This window comes from Giraffa tippelskirchi, chromosome X (genome assembly GCF_054371585.1).
Source record: "Giraffa tippelskirchi isolate mGirTip1 chromosome X, T2T-mGirTip1v1.2.pri, whole genome shotgun sequence".
Lineage (NCBI taxonomy): Eukaryota > Metazoa > Chordata > Mammalia > Artiodactyla > Giraffidae > Giraffa > Giraffa tippelskirchi.
Window position 1 is genome coordinate 132,364,905 of NC_137289.1, and position 17,755 is coordinate 132,382,659.

At 40.0% G+C, this 17,755-nt stretch overlaps 1 protein-coding gene across 1 annotated transcript in view; it reads right to left on the reverse strand.

Moving 5' to 3' along the window:
- Positions 1 to 2,559: 2,559 nt before the first annotated feature.
- POLA1 (DNA polymerase alpha 1, catalytic subunit) overlaps positions 2,560 to 17,755 on the reverse strand; it is a 390,759-nt gene continuing 375,563 nt past the window's right edge. Inside the window, exon 37 of the mRNA XM_081567915.1 lies at positions 2,560 to 3,202. Coding sequence (XP_081424041.1) covers positions 3,171 to 3,202 — 32 coding nt within the window. The 3' untranslated portion in view covers positions 2,560 to 3,170. The remainder of the gene's footprint in view (positions 3,203 to 17,755) is intronic.

Consider the following 17,755-nt stretch of genomic DNA (forward strand, 5'->3'; position numbering starts at 1 on the left):
CATGAATCATGAAAAAGTGCTCTGGGGCCTCAGCAAAGGTAGCCAGCTGTCCTGAAATGCTCAAATTTCCCAAACGAAAGGAGATAGGAAACTGCAGTGTGAGTTGTTAATAAGTATTAACTAACACAAATTATGTCAGTATATAAGTTTAAAGACTCCTCAGAAAAAATCCTGAAGATGGGACTTCAGAAGAAGGACTGTATTATATTTGTCTATCCAAACTCTTTTCTTTTTCTCACAACAGCAATAGGATTTTCACACACACACACACACACACACACACACACACACACACACACACACACTTCTTTTAGAATGAACAATTACATTAAAAGAAAGCATTGATAAAGACAAGTTCAGGATCAATAAATGCCTTATTAACTTTAGACAAAACTCAAGCTGACTAGGGGCAGGGTTAGGAGGACAAAAACATGAAAGTGTTTTCCCCAAATAGCCTCTCTAAAGATCACCTAGAGAGGAAAGAACACGTTTCCGTTTTTCCACTTCTGGATCCGAGCTCTAATAGGAACATATTTGTGCATTTTATGCACATAAAAGTATTTAACAGCAGCAAATCCACACACCTGCTGATTCTCCTCCCCATGTGAAAGAAGGAATGTAAAGGTCAAGCAGATGATTTCCCCTTCCCCTTCCGCAGTGGAACCAGACAGAGTGCAGTTCAAACCCCAGGCTGCCATTTACCAGCCATGTGACTCTAGGAAGTTATTTAACCTCCCTGTGCCTCAGTTTTCTCATGAAAATGGGGTTGATAAAACAAATGACCTCATGGCTGTGCTATGAAGACCATATGAATCAATACAGAAAATGCACTGAGCGTGGCACATAGAAAGCTATTGTTATCATCATTACCATCAAATTATCTAAGCTTTAAAGACTGTGGTAGATCGTGAAGTAATTAGCATGTAACTCTAATTTATCTGACCAGGATTACAGTTTACATTCATTTTACCCAGCTCTCCTTTGACAGAAGTAAAAAAAAAGGTGACTTTTTAAAGTTATCAAAAAAAAAAAGCTAACAATGGAGTACAACCTTTAAAAATTATGAATCACTATACTGTACACCTGTAACTTATATAATATTGTGTATCAACTATACTTTGACACAAATAAACAAAGTACAGCTAAGGAGGGCTTCCCCAGTGGCTCAGTGGTAAAGAATCTGCCTGCAACGCAGGAGATGTGAGTTCGATCCCTGGGTTGGAAAGATCCCCTGAAGGAAGAAACAGCAACCCACTTCAATATTATTGCCTGGAAAATTCCATGGGCAGAGGAGCCTGGCAAGCTTCAGTTCGTGAATTTGCAAAGAGTCAGACACGACTGAAGCAACTGAGCACACATGCACAGCTAAGGAAAAAAAAAATAGCAAAAAATTTCCTAGTTCCAAGCCCTCAACCCAGGTCACCTTTATGTCTTAAAGCTTTCTGAGTAAAAATTATCCATACATATATAGAAATGAAAGACGGCTGTAAACTCTTTACTGCTTCTCTCATGGTGAGAGATTTTCTATGTCCCCTCCCCTTAAATCTGGGAAAGCCAACAGAATAGAATAGAAGTTATGCTAATTTCCTGACCCAGGCATTAAAAGTCTGGTAGCTTCCACTTCCTGTCTCTTGGAATGCTCCCTCTGGAGACACTGTCTTTGGGAATCCATCTACTATGCTGTGAGAAGCCCCAACCACACAGACAGACCATCTGTAGGCTCTTCAGATGACAGCTCTAGCTCAGCCCCTCTCTGACAGTCAACATCAAATGCCAGCCATCCTTGCTCACATGCCCAAAATGTGAGCAAAGGAGCCATATCAGAAGTGGATTGTCACATCCTAGCCACCCAAGCTGGTGCCACATGGATCAGAGATGAAATTACCCAGCCAAGCCCTTCCTGAACTGTTTGTTGATCCACAAAATTGTGAGCAAAATAAAATGATTTTTTAGGCCACCCAGTTTGGAGGTGATTTGTCACTCCACAATAGATAATGAGCAAGCCTAACCATAATCGTACTTTCTCTGGCACTGAACTGGATAAATGGAGTCAAAATTGAAGCTCTGCCTTGAGTTCTTTTCCTCTTTCTCACAGAGCACATTTGACCACAGATATGTGTTCTACGTAAGAAACTATTATAAGATACAAAGTGAAAAGCAAAGTTGCTATTACAAAATTATTATCAGTGCTTCACATACTGTTCTGGACAAAACTATTTTAAGGGCCAATGGAAGAAAGGTCCAAGATACGGGTAGTATGAGTGTGCAAGGACCCTGCTATGATGCCAGCAGAGCCAGCAAGCAGTTATGCTGCTCAAGTTATAAAGAGCACGAGACCTCCTAAAGGGAACAAGGAAGAAAGAAAGATAGTAGCTGTTTAGGGTAATATGTCACCAGTGGATCAATCAAGATGACAGCATCCTCTCATGACCATGGATGTATTGTCAAGAAAGTGTGCATGTGTCTCAAATACACACGCACACACACAGAATATGTATTAAACACTAAAAGTCACATGGCATGGTCCAAGTTGACTGGCTGAAAGTGAAACCAATGAAGGCAATTTTAGAGGTATGCCTTTATTCATGCTACAAAAAGTATGTATTATTGTATTGCATTTTAGGTTTATGCCACAATAGAGCTGCATCACAAACAAACCAAAATTTCAGTGGCTTACAACAATAAAAATGTCCTTTTCTTATTCACGGCTCTGGAAGTAAGCTGGGCTGTTTCTACAGCTGCAGACTGACTTCAGGCTACAGGTGTAGGCCAGGCTGGTGCCACACTTCTCCTCATTCTGTTTGGACCAGTGATTACTAGAGCTAAGTTGCTCTAATGGCAAAAGTGCAGAGTTCATTTCAGTTCAGTTGCTCCTTTCCCGATTTGAAACCAGTCCATTGTTCCATGTCCGGTTCTAACTGTTGCTTCTTGACCTGCATACAGATTTCTCACGAGGCAGGTAAGTTGGTCTGGTATTCCCATCTCTTTAAGAATTTTCCACAGTTTGTTGTGATCCACACAGTCAAAGGCTCCAGCATAGTCAATGAAGCAGAAGTAGATGTTTTTCTGGAATTCTCTTGTTTTTCCTATGATCCAGCAGATGTTGGCAATTTGATCTCTGGTTCCTCTGCCTTTTCTAAATCCAGCTTGAACATCTGGAAGTTCTCAGTTCACGTACTGTTGAAGCCTAGCTTGGAGAAAACTGCAGAAGAGCAAACCAAATCAGCAAGGCCATTTAAAGGACATCAAGGCATCTCATTCATTAACATTCCATTAGCCAAAGACAGTTCATGGTCAAACCAATATCAATAAAGTAGAATAGAAATGTACTCCACTTATTCTATCGATAGTTGGAGGACAAGGGGCACAGTTACATAATTCTATGTCAGCAAGAGGGAAAACTGGTGACAGTTATCAATTTTTACTTCACTAAAAGTTTCACAAATTTTTCAATTGCACCTTAAGTTGCCCTGGAGCCACTAATGGCCATAAAATCTCTAGATTGTTAAATACATTATTGGTTTTAAATGCTGATTATAGTATACTAGAACAGAAAATGACTTATCACCTGTTCTTAAGTCTTCCACACAAAATCTGGTGATGACAATGACACCAGGCATGTTGGCAAGCACAAGCAGTAACATGAGTTGTTCCAAGATAATGAGAAATGATGTTCTTTATGAAGTTGGGTCCATAGCAATAAAAGAAAAGGCAAATGACAAGAAAATACTTTTCAGCATAAAAAGGCCCCAGTGAGCTTGTCGGGATTCCCCAGACTCTGTCACCTGGATTTCCATCCAGTACATGAGAATGCACTTGATGGACACACTTGCTGCTTGAGACAGTGGCTGATCGAAGAAAGCCAGGTTTTCCCTTTTCTCTGCATCTCCTCTCCTCCACTGGAAGCCCACCCAGCCTTAGTCTCTGATATGCCCATCGTGTCTTAGACTACCCTTGGAAGGCAGCTCCAGTCTTGCCTGTTCTGCAAGTAACACTGCACAACTCACCAAAGGCTTTAGCTAGAAATGACCTCGGGAGAGCCTGTAGATGAGAGAACAGAGGTCCAGACAGGCAAGTTATCCACCCAAGGTCCCACAGGGAGTTCTTGGCCTCCTGAGTCCCCAGCTCATGAAGCTTTTCACGCATCATCTTAGTCTCATCATGCCAGGCAACTAAGACTACTAGAGAACAGATATTGAATGCTCAGTGACTCATACACTGTTCTAAGTGCTTTAAGTCTGCTAATCCATCCTACAAATGAAGAGTGGAGTTACAGATGTCCAGAGGTACACAGCTGGTAAATGGTGGAGCCAGAACCCAACCCTGGTGGTCTAACACCAAGCCCTCTGCTTTACCACCATACCACAGGGCTTCTGCAGAACACTGGGAACACCTCCTTGTGCCAGGCATCATTCTAGACATCAAGGGTACAGTGGAGAACAAGATATAGACTGCATCTGCCAAGAGATTTCATTCTTATGGAAGAGATGGAGCATAAACAGATAAACAATAGATACCTTTATTCAACAAATACTTCTTAAGTATTCTATTAGTCTCCTAGGGCTGCCATAAGAAAGCACAAATGGAGTGGCTTAAACCAGCAGGAGTTCACTCTCCCACAGTTCTAAAGGCTGGAAGTATGAAATCAGGGTATCAGCAGGGCCACGTTCCTTCACAGGCCCTGGGTAAGATTCTTCCTTTCCTCTTCCTGGTTTCTGCTGGTGACTACAGCCAAGAAACCTGTATACGGGTCAAAAAGCAACAATTAGAATCAGACATGAAACAATGGACTGGTTCCAAATTGGGAAAGGAGTACATCAAGGCTGTATACTGTCACCCTGCTTGTTTAACTTATATGCAGAGTACATCATGTGAAATGCCGGGCTGGATGAAGCACAAGCTGGAATCAAGATTGCTGGAAGAAATAACAACAACCTCAGATATACAGATGATACCACTCTAATGACAGAAAGTGAAGAGGTACTAAAGAGCCTCCTGATGAGGGTGAAAGAAGAGTGAAAAAGCTGGCTTAAAACTGAACATTCAAAAAACTAAGATCATGGCATCTGGTCCCATCACTTCATGGCAAATAGATGGGGAAAAAGGGGAAACAGTGGCAGATTTTATTTTCTTGAGCTCCAAAATCACTCTGGACTGCAGCCATGAAATTCAAAGATGCTTGATACTTGGAAGGAAAGCTATGACAAACATATATTCACAACTACAGCATGTCAAAAAGCAAAGACATCACTTTGCTGACAAAAGGTCCCTATAGCCAAGGCTATGGTTTTTCTGGATGTGAGAATTGGTCCATAAAGAAGACTGAGCACCAAAGAATTGATGCTTTTGAACTGTGGTGCTGGAGAAGACTCTTGAGAGTCTCTTGGACTGCAAGGAGATCAAACTAGTCAACCCTAAAGGAAATCAACTCTATTTATTGGAAGGACTGGTGCTGAAGCTGAAGCTCCAATACTTTGGCCACCTGATGTGAAGCACTGACTCACTGGAAAATATCCTGATGTTGGGAAAGAAGGCACGAGGAGAAGGGGGTGGCAGAGGATGAGATGGTTGGATAGCACCACTGACTCAATGGACATGAGTTTGAGCAAACTCCAGCAGATAGTGGAGGACAGGGAAACCTGGCGTGTACAATCCAAGGGGTGGAAAACAGTTGGACACAACTTAAGAGACTGAACAACAACAAAAAGCCATTTACGTTGTCACATGGCATTTTCCTCCTTTTATAAGGACACCAGTCATATTGGATTAGGGCTCACCCTATGACCTCATTTTATCTTGATGACATCTGCAAAGACCTTGTTGGTAAGGTCATATTCACAGCTACAGAGTGTTAGGACTTCAATAGATCTTACTGAGGGACACAAGTCAACTCATAACAAGTATCTACCATATGCCAGGCACTGTTCTAGGCACTGTGGATACTGCAGTAAATAAAATTTTAAAACTCTTTTCCTTATGTACTATAAGGGGAGTAGTTGTTTTAAAGGGGGCAGGTTTCAGTTGGGGGTGCTGAAAAAGTTCTGTAGAGGGGTAGTGGTGATGGATTGTACAACAATGTGAATGTACTTAATGCTACTGAACTGTATACTCAAAATGTATTAAAATAGTACAATTTATGCTATGTATATTTTACCACAGTAGGAAATATATTTGGTGCAATAGAAAAAAAGATCATTCTGAGTGCCAAGCAGAACATGAAAAGTTAAGGAGAAGAAAGGAAGCAGGCAGAGAAGTAGAAACCACCTCAGCTGCTGAACTCTGTGTATTAACAGTCTCTTCCTTCTCTTTCCTCCCTCTTCATTATAATAGTTAGATATAATTTTACAAAGGCCTTTCTGCCTACCCACATCTAGATGTTCCAATGAAAATTTTAAGATGCCGAAGTGCCAAAGTGTCCACACATTAGGAAGCAGTTACCTAACTTCTGCCTACTGATCAGCATGAAAATGGTTTTGAATTCCTAAGACTCCAGAGAAAAAAAGTCCACAGCTGCCTTCAGGGACCCACTCCAGAGTCTACCACCCTCTGCTGTGAGGAATCATGTTCAGTGTATCTTAACTAAATCCCTGTGATTACACTTTTAAGTCCGCATCCTCTCATTCTAGTCTCCTTGAGTTGAAAGACAGCTGGTTTCCATCGTTGCAAAATAAGGCTATGCTTAGAGATTTATCTTATGTCCTCTTCTTCAGGCCAAACAATCTCAATTAATTTCAGCTTTTCTTCTATAAAATCTCTCTCTAAAGGCTCCACATTCCCATTTAAACTGTTCATAACTGGATAGAGTCCTCTCTGAAGAATAGGAAGAACAAAAATATATAACATTGGGGTAAAGGAAACATAATTAAAAAGAATTATGGAGAGCTGGCAAGAATGTCAATTTTTTACAGTTTCATCAACACCATTAACAGTCATTTTTTTGAAGCTACCACCTTTTTAAGTTAATTAACAAATACACGGTAGTTATGAATTTCAGATGATCATAGATAATTGCGTTGCACAATTCACCAAATACTGTTTGTCTTCCAGAATCAAAATATGGGGAAAACAGAGCAAATGGTAAATGCCACCAATTTCACCTCTGTAACAATGGTTAAATATTCCATTTCAGGGGCAAATGAAGAAAACACTCACCTATATAACAATGATCAAATTACAAAGAGCAATAGCAATTAGCCCCGAGTTGCTAAATTCAAACAGATTCATATGACAGAGAATGTGTAATGTCACACCAATGAGTCTTTGTAAGGCACACAATTACAACTGAAATTGATTGATAGCTTATTTTTTTAAATCCTCAGGTGCCATATTAACTGATTTTTCTGAATTTTTCAGTGATTCTCTTACATTTTTTTCCCACACTAGACTATGTATATGTTAATAGAGCAGCCATTCCCAAACTGTTTGGTTTCAAGACCACTGACACTCTTAAAAATTACTGAGAATTCCAAAGAGCTTTTGTTTATATGGGTTATATCTATTGATATTTACCATATTAGAAATGAAAACTGAGAACTTTTAAATTATTCATCAATTCATTTAACGGGAATTCCCTGGGGGTCTAGTAATTAGGACTTGGTGCTTTCACTGCAGTGGCCAGGGCTCAACCTCTGCTTAGGGAACTAAGATCCAGCAAGCCATACAGTGTGGCCAAAAAAAAAAAGCCCCCCAAAACAATAGACCCACTACACGTTAACATAAATGACATTTTGTGAGAAAATAGCTATATTCCCCCCCCTCAAAAAAACTGAGAAAAGTGGCATTGTTTTATATTTTTCCAAGTTTCTTAAACATCTCATTTTAATAGGAGACAACTGTTTCATATATTTTCTTCTACATTTGGTTTGTTGCAACATCATGCATCATCATATATCCCCTGGAAACCTCCACTCCACACTCAAGATAAAATGAGAATTTAAAAAGCAAATAGCTTCTTAATAGTATTATGAAAATAGCTTTTATCTTGTATATCCCCTGAAGAGGTCTTGTGAACCCTCTGGGTCCCTGAACCACACTTTGAGAACCACTGTTAGTAGAAGTTGTAGAGACTGAAATTATTTCTAGGAAACTGAAATTACTAAGCACAATGCCTATAGACATATGGAGATATTATGGAGAAATTACATTATGGAGAAATTACTAAGCACAATGCCTATAGCATTATGGAGATCAAATGGAAAGTAAACTATTTATTTCTTCATGAAATATCCTCTGCTTTAAACCATGCTAATCATATCAAATTCAGAGGCAATACAGCTTAAATGAGATGGCTCCTGATCACCAAGTGTTGTATGTGTGTGTTGAGTCACTAAGTCGTATCTGACTCTTTGAGGACCCCATGAACCACAGTCTGCCAGGCTCCTCTGTCCATGGGATTGCCCAGGCAAGAATACTGGAGTGGGTTGCCATTTCCTTCTCCAGGGGATCTTCCCAACCCAGGGATTGAACATCTCCTACATTGGCAGGTCAATTCTTTACCACGAGTCACCAGGGAAGCCCCACCAAGTGTTCTTGTTGTTGTTCAGTCACTCAGTCATGTCTGACTCTTTGCAACCCCATGGACTGCAGCACGCCAGGCTTCTCTGTTTTAAACCATCTCCCGGAGTTTGCTCAAACTCATGTCCATTGAGTTGGTGATGCCATCCAACCATCTCATCCTCTGTCGTCCCCTTCTCCTGCCTTCAATCTTTCCCAACATCAGGGTATTTTCCAATGAGTCTTCTCTTCACATCAGGTGGCCAAAGTATTGGAGCTTCAGCTTCAGCATCAGCATCATTCCTTCCAATGAATATTCAAGGTTGATTTCCTTTAGGACTGACTGGTTTGATCTCCTTGCAGTCCAAGGGACTCTCAAGAGTCTTCAACACCACAGTTTGAAAGCATCAATTCTTTACAGTTCAACTCTCACATCTGTACATGACTAGTAGAAAAACCATAGTTTTGACTAGACAGACCTTTGTTGGCAAAGTAATGTCTGCTTTTTAATACACTATCTAGGTTTGTCATAGGTTTCTTTCCAAGGAGCAAGCATCTTTGAATTTCATGGCTACATTCACTATCCACAGTGATTTTAGAGCCCAAGAAAATAAAGTCTGTCACTGTTTCTATTGTTTCCCCATCTATTTGCCATGAAGTGATGGGACCGGATGCCATGATCTTCATTTTTTGAATGTTGAGTTTTTTGGTTTTTTATATTTATTTATTTATTTGGCTGTACTGGTCTTAGTTGAGGCATGTGGGCTCTAGTTCCCAGACCAGGGATCATACTTGGGCCCCCTGCATTGGGACCATGGGGTCTTACCCACTGGACCACAAGGGAAGTCCCTGAATGTTGAGTTTTAAGCCAGCTTTTTCAGTCTCCTCTTTCACCTTCATCATGAGGCTCTTTAGTTCCTCTTCGATTTCTACCATAAGGGTGGTAGAAATCTTGATTCCAGCTTGTGCTTACTCAAGGATTATTTTCATTTCACCTTGACAGTTATCTTACACTGGATTAAAGAGAAAGCATTCTGTCTCTTAGGGCATACAACCTGACTCACAGACTTCCTTCAGCCTATTCCTGTTGTTTTTCTTTCTTTGTTTCTAGAAGCCCAGACACAAATGGTTACAAGGTACCATACATGGCAAGGAAGGCTTCATTTGAAACAGACCATTTAAGCAGATTTTATCCAACCTCAGGGAAATTTATATAACTTTTTGAACCTGAAACCAAAATCTTGTCTGCTCAAAGAAGGGTACAAATATTACGTAAAATATCTACCTATATCAGAGTATAGAACAAACCATGCTCTTCTCCTATAACCCTAAAATAACAATTAGAGATTCAATGTTTACTTGAGTATTTGCTCGAGTAAACTGGAAAATATGTATGTGAGCTCTTCTCTTTTACTCCTTCACACTGATCTATTAGGAGAAATGTGTGTACTGAAAGTGGGCAGTCTATTAATTCCTGGAAAGATAAGAAAAGGGAAAAAACATCATTAATCCCACTTTTACTCATTTAAAAAAGGTAGTTATTTGGCTCTTGGGAAATATTTTATTTATTCATTTCTGACTGTATAACAAAATAAATTCAAACCAAAAAATAGCTTTATTGACCCAATCCAAGTACTAAATCTCTGTGAACAAAGTCATATTCCTGTTGGGGGATGGCAAAACAATTTCCACAAAATTAAATTGGAATATATGCCTATACTTGTATCTTTCATCCTTTGTAACTAGAAAGAAAAAACTGGTTGGCTCTATCTTATAGTGGAACATGTATTATAACCAAACATGTTTTATAAATACAAAAGCAACAAATGGCTTTTCTTAAAAAAAAAAAAAGAAAAAGAAACCCTAGGGCTTCGCCTTTGGATAAGATATCACTAGGGACATTTTTTAAAAATTCAGTAGAATACTCAAATAGCAAGTGTCAAGGTATTGTATATCCACCCAGTTGGTAAAATAAGTCAGTTAATTTGGCAGGTGAGTATTAAGTAATCATGCTGTCAGAATCGGGTGAGTATCAAAGGGAGAAAGACAAAGACTGAACAAAAGAGGAAAAATAAAATAAGTAGCGGATTATAAAATAAGTAAATAAAAATGAGACCTTCTCAATGCTCTATTGTATCCCTCATAAACCAGTTCAACTCTTTCCCTCCTGCTTGGGAGTCAGGAAAGCAATCTGGGTATGAGGAAACTACCAAGGAACTGCTTGTGAACTGGGCTGCTGAGTGGGGTTTGCAAAGGTTTCATGGAAGAAATGGCTGGTCCCTTTAAGAATTAAAAGCTGGTCTCTGGCAAGCAAGGAGTTGCAGAATGGCAAAGAAGCCTGGTGCTCCATACATTAGCTTTTTTCCTGAAGGAGAAAGCTGAATTAGAAGCATAGCTGCCAAAAGAAGCCTGACTGACCACTTAAGCAGATTTTATTCAGGCCCAGGGAAATTCACATAACCTGGTCTTTTTTCACTGCTTTACACAGAAAACGTATGTGTAAGTGCATTGAAACCTCCCACACCTTGGAAGGCATCCTTGTTTCAGTTCAGTTCAGCCACTCAGTCGTGTCCGACTCTTTGCAACCCCATGAATCGCAGCACGCCAGGCCTCCCTGTCCATCACCAACTCCCGGAGTTTACCCAAACCCATGTCCATTGAGTGGGTGATGCCATCCAACCATCTCATCCTCTGCTATCCCCTTCTCCTCCTGCCCCCAATCCTTCCCAGCATCAGGGTCTTTTCCAACGAGTCAAGTCAACTCTTCGCATGAGGTGGCCAAAGTATTGGAGTTTCAGCTTCAACATCAGTCCTTCCAATGAACACCCAGGACTGATCTCCTTTAGGATGGACTGGTTGGATCTCCTTGCAGTCCAAGGGACTCTCAAGAGTCTTCCCCAACACCACAGTTCAAAAGCATCAATTCTTCGGTGCTTAGCTTTCTTCACCGTCCAACTCTCACATCCATACACGACCACTGGAAAAACCATAGCCTTGACTAGATGGACCTTTGTTGGCAAAGTAATGTCTCTGCTTTTAAATATGCTATCTAGGTTGGTCATAACCTTCCTTCCAAGGAGTAAGTGTCTTTTAATTTCATGGCTGCAATCACCATCAGCAGTGATTTTGGAGTCCAAAAAAATAAAGTCTGACACTGTTTCCACTGTTTCCCCATCTATTTGCCATGAAGTGATGGGACCAGATGCCATGATCTTAGTTTTCTGAACATTGAGCTTTAAGCCAACTTTTTCAGGGGGTCTTATTTATCTGTGAAACTTACAGTGCTTGGCCCAAGGCTGGGCACCTAGTAGGCCCTCAATACATGTTTGTGGAATCAAAAGAAAAGACAATGTCTCTTAGACACTACCCACTTTTAGTTGTTACCAAACTTTTTTGTTCTGCAAGAAACGGTGATTTGAGGCCCTTTCTGAGGCTGATGCCAAGCTCCTTTTCACAAAGATGGCTGGAGGGCCCAAACAGAATTATAAAGTGAAACTGAAAAGGATAGTTGAGGATAACATGATAAACCTCTTATCTTACAGATAAAGAAACTGAGGCCCAAGGAGGTTAATTGATTTGTCTAAGGTGGCCCAACTAGTTAATGGCAGAGCTAAGAATAATCCAGACTTCTAACCTTCCCATGTAGCATCAAGTAGAAATGAGATAATGAACCTGGATCCATGAATAGGTTTTAAGACATATAAAACCCTGCCCAATAATATATGTGTAAAATTCCATGTGCAATGTACCTGTAGGTAAGAGGATCCAAAGTTGTCACTTGGTTTTCAAAGAGGTTTGTGACCTTCAAAACTGTTAAGAACCCTAATCTCATAGGGAGAGTCATTAGGGAGTGACAGGGAGTCATTAGGTGGCTCAAACGGTAAAGAATTCACCTGTAATGCGGGAGAACCCAGGTTCGATCCCTGGGTCAGGAAGATCCCCTGGAGGAGGGCATGGCAACCCACTGCAGTATTCTTGCCTGGAGAATCCTATGGACAGAGGAGCCTGGTGGTCTACAGTCCATGGGGTTGCAAAGAGTCAAACATGACTGAGCGATTTTCACTTTCACGGGGTCATTTAATGCCATTGCTCCTGTGTTGTGAGAAGCTGAGATCAGAATTTTGATGACAAATTCCTCTGAGACCTTAAGCAGGCAGAAGCAACAGGTTACATTTTATGAGATTTATGAAAGCTCAGGCCTTCCAGTAAGTGAGAGTGATACTTAACGCAAAATAAGAATATTCAAAGATAGATTTAAAAGTGGCTGGTATGATCCAGCAATTCTACTCTTGGGTAAATAGTCAGAAAAAAGGAAAACTCTCATCTGTAAAGATACATGCACCCCAATGTTCACAGCAGTGCTATTTACAATATCTGAGAAATGAAAACAAACAAAGTCTCCATCAACAGATGACTGACTTAAGATGTGATACACACACACACACACACACACACACACACACACTCAATGGAATATTACTCAGCTACAAAAAAAAAGAATGAAATCATGCCATTTACAGCAACAGGGTGGACATAGAGAATATGAGCAAAGCAAGTCAGAGCAATTCAAATACTAAAATAATATCACTTAAATGTAGAATCTAAAAAATAATACAAATGAATTTATGTATGAAACAAACAGATTCACAAACATACAAAACAAATTTATAGTTACCAAAGGTGGGGGGTATGGACAAATTAGAAGCATGAGATTAACAGATACAAATTGCTATACATAAGAGAGATAAGAAACAAGATGTTTCTGTAGAGTACAGGGAATTATGGGCTTCCCTGGTAGCTCAGTGGGAAAGAATCTACCTGCTGATGCAAGAGACACAAGAGAGGCAGGTTCAATCCCTAGGTTGGTAAGATCCCCTGGAAAAGGAAATGGCAACCCACTCCAGTATTCTTGCCTGGAAAATCCCATGGACAGGGGAGCCTGGAAGGCTAGAGTCTATAGGGTTGCAAAAGAGTCAGACACAACTTAGCATCTAATCAACAACAGGGAATTATACTTAATATCTTATAATAACTTATAATGGAGTATTATCAGAAAAAAATAATTGAAGTACTATACTGTATACCCTAGACTAATACAATATTATAAACTAACTATACTTTAATTTAAAAAAATAAATAGGACTTCCCTGATAGTCCAGTGGTTAAATAAGACTCTGTGCTTCCAATGCAGGGGGTGTGGGTTTGATTCCTGGTCAGGAAACTAAGATCCCACATGCCATGTGGCCAAAAAAATTTTTTTAAATAAATAAATAACTGACTAATGAACAAAATTAATAAATATAAGATTTTTTAAAAGTCAGTACTCAACATGACAGTGGCACCACATTGTATCTGGGTATTTGGATTTCTCAAGTTCAATAAAAATTATTTGACTTTGTATACATAATTACTAATTATAGAATATTTTATCCTAGTATGGACGAAGTTAACATATGGTATGAGAGAATAATGGATGGCTTCTTCAAGCAGAGATTCTCAGAAGAAGAATTTGCCCAATACAATACAGATACATGGTTGGCTGGTTAACAAAATAAATCAGGTAAACCTGGAAGGTATAAAAATGATATAATCATAGACTGACTATTGGATTTAACTTAAAATACAATATACATTTATTTGCTAATACTTTGATGAAAAGTCAAAGACTTTGAGGATGTGTCTGCTAATCGGAGTTGGATATGGTGTTTCTTGTCTAAACCACACCTACAGTGGATTATCTAGGAGCCTGCTGGGCTACAGTCCATGGGGTAGCAAGGAGTCAGACACGACTGAGTGACTAAGCACATAGGATTCCTAGTATTGATTTTTCAGAGTGAACTGAGAACTCTAAGACACTTATGAGGCAATCTCAGCCAAGAATCTGTTGAGAAAAAAAAATTTTTTTTTGGCCATGCCACGTGGCCTGTGGAATCCTAGTTCCCTGACAGGGACCAAACTTGGGCCCTCTGGGAGGGCCCCAAACATGGAGTCCTAAACACTGGACCACCAGGGAAGTCCTGAGTCAAGAAATGTAATGATTTTTCTCCACCTTTTACAGCTGCCTCCCCATACCTAATTTATCAATAATTGTTTTTAGCAATTCATATTATTGAGTATTATGAACATATCCAACCTAATTTTCATAGAAACATTATACTCACATTTCATCCATTCAGTTAACTTTTATTTAAATTACATCACTATTAACTACAACTAATGGCAACCCACTCCAGTACTCTTGCCTGGAAAATTCCATGGATGGAGGAGGCTGGTAGGCTCCAGTCCATGGGGTCACAAAGAGTCGGACACAACTGAGCACCTTCACTGGTTCACTGGTATAAAACAGGTTGAGGAACAAACACAACTGTCTCTGTTAAACATGGAATTCATTTACTAGGACCAGAAATGAAGAGGAACGTACTAACTGCAAGTGCAGTATTCAGCATGCTGTAGGCATCAGTAAGTGTGGCTTACAGATGAAATGAAGAACATCAGTTCCTGCAACAACATAATTAACTCAAGGTCAATTAAGAAAGCTTCTGTTGGACTTCCCTGGTGGTACAGTGGATAGGCGTTTGCCTGCCAATGTGGGGGACATGGGTTCAATCCCTAGTGGGTGGGGGGAATTCCACATACCACAGGGTGGCTGGGGCCAGTGCAGCACAACTTCTGAGCCCTTGCTCTAGGGCTCTTGAGCCACAATCACTGAGCCTGTGAGCTGCAACAACTGAAGTTTGCATCCCTAGAACCCGTGCTCCAAAACAGGAGAAGCCACAGCAATGAGAAGCCCATGCACCACAACTAGAGAGTAGCCCCTACTTACCGCAACTAGAGAAAGCCTGCACAGAGCAATGAACACCCAGTGCAGCCAAAAGTAAATAATTAAATAAAAGTAAATTTTAAAAAAATTTTTAAAGAAAGCTTCTACTGTTCATTGTCATCACAGGGTCTTGGCCTCCATCATGGAATTCTCCAGGCACGAATGCTGGAGCACTTCCTTGGTGGAGCAGTGGATAGGAATCCACCCGCCAATGCAGGGAACACAGGTTCGATCCCTGGTCTGGAAAGATTTACATGCTGCAGAGCAACTAAGCCCGTGTGCCACAACTACTGAGCACTCCCTCCCTGCCCCACAAAAGAAAGCTTCTATTATTCATTGTCAGTCATGAGGTCTTGGCCTCTGTTTTGGTATTTCAAAATACATGATTTTACCACTCAAGATACAGATTCACACTCATCAAAAATAAAGTAAGCTATAAACCAGAATGCAAATATGTTCTCTTGTGGTGTACTGAACACTGATGCCCAAGGCTGCAACGATCTACCCCATAGCTTCCTGCTTTCCTCACCCCACCTCACCCCTAACATTAACCTGATGCCCTAAAACCTACAGCAGGACTTTCCTGGTGGTCCAGAGGTTAAGTAAGACTCCATGCTACCAATGCAGGGGCCTGGGTTCAGTCTCTGGTTGGGGAACTAAGATCTCACATGCCAATGAATATTGATAAATAAATATTAAAAATAATAAAACCTACAGCGCACAGAGTTGGTGAGGTCAAATATCAAGTATCTCAAAAAACCTTTCTGATATAGATGACAGAGAGGCACTGGAGCATCTCAATTAAGAGTATAGGCTTTGGAGTTAGACAGACCTGAGTGTCATCCTGGATCTGAAACTTACCAGCTCAAGCAAGTCACTAAAACTCTCTAAGCCTAGGTTTTAACAATCTTGAAACAGAAGTTATAATAGCAATATCTACTTTATGGCATTATTGTGAGGATTAAAAAAGACAGAGAATTAGAGCACCCAGCTTAGTTAGTCCCTGGCCCATAATAAGTGCTCACTGTATGGCAGTTATATTTACTATCAGTAAAAATGCAGACTGAATCCTCAAAGAAAGTTAGTGTGATTCCACATTCTCTGTCACCCCAAGCAATGGTCCCCAATCCAGCTTCATCAATTTTCAGGTATAACAACTAAAACATAATATTTCATCCTCAAGCTCTGAGAATGTGCACAGAAGCATGTGTATGCACACACACACACACACACACACACACACACATTGATGTAAACATTATGGACAGCAAATTGGTAGAATTTGATCAAAATATTCATTCACCCTAAGATTCAGCAATCCCACTCCTGGAAATATATCCCAGGTAAATTCACACACAGCTTAAAAAGGGACATTCAAGACAAGGATTATTTGTGGTAAAGGAAGTTGGAGCAATCTAAGTGTCCATCACTGGGCTATAATGAATAAATAATGTGAAGGGTGCACAGTGTAGCACAGTATGCAGTAGTTAGAAGCGACAAAGTAGAAAGACACACAAAAACATGGATCGATATTAAAGATATGGTCCTAAATGAAAAAAATATTAAGAACCAGAATGAGTCCTTTTGAAAAACTATAATATAAATTTTAAAAACATACCCACAGTATAGCCTTACTGATATACACAAGTTTGAATATACACATTAGACACATCGAAATCACTGCCAGAGGGGGTGGGGGGAGGAAACAGAGTAAGGAGTGGAGGTAAAAAGGAAGGAAGGAATAAGGAATCAAGGAAGGAAAGGAGGGGCAATTTCCTGGTTTCCCAGTGGTTAGGACACTGCACTTTCACTGCTGAGGGTGCTGGTTTGATTCTGAAGTCACACAGGGCAGGTGGAAGGGGGTCTCTTATGTGTTTTCATTATGACAGTGTGTTCTGTATCGGGGAATATAATTCAATTCTCCAATATAATAAATAAACAAACAAACACCACCACCAGATGATTCCCAATAGTGCTTGGTTAGTACAATAAACTTGGGGCCATTTCAAAGCTAAATGTTTGCAAACTTCAGGAATATGTTCCATTTTCAAATAACTGAACTTCTCTGCCATTCACACTGCTTATTTGGCTAAATGCCCTTTCCTCTCTCATTCTAATCATCCCAACTTGGAGAAAGGAAAAGGGTGTGTAGGAGAGTGAAGAGGAATGAAGAAAACTATTATTTTAATATTAACCTAGCAATCTTCACTAAACAAAAGTCAAACAGTGAGTGAGACAATATATACTATGATGCATACTTTAATACAAAACTTTAATACTTTAATACAAAACAGTCCAATTACCAGTATGTGAAGACTTCTACCATTATTTATTCATCATGGACATACCAAAAAAAATCAGTAAAATACTCAAAATGCAAGTGTCAAGGTATTGTATATCCACCCAGTTGGTAAAATAAGTCAGTTAATTTGGCAGGTGAGT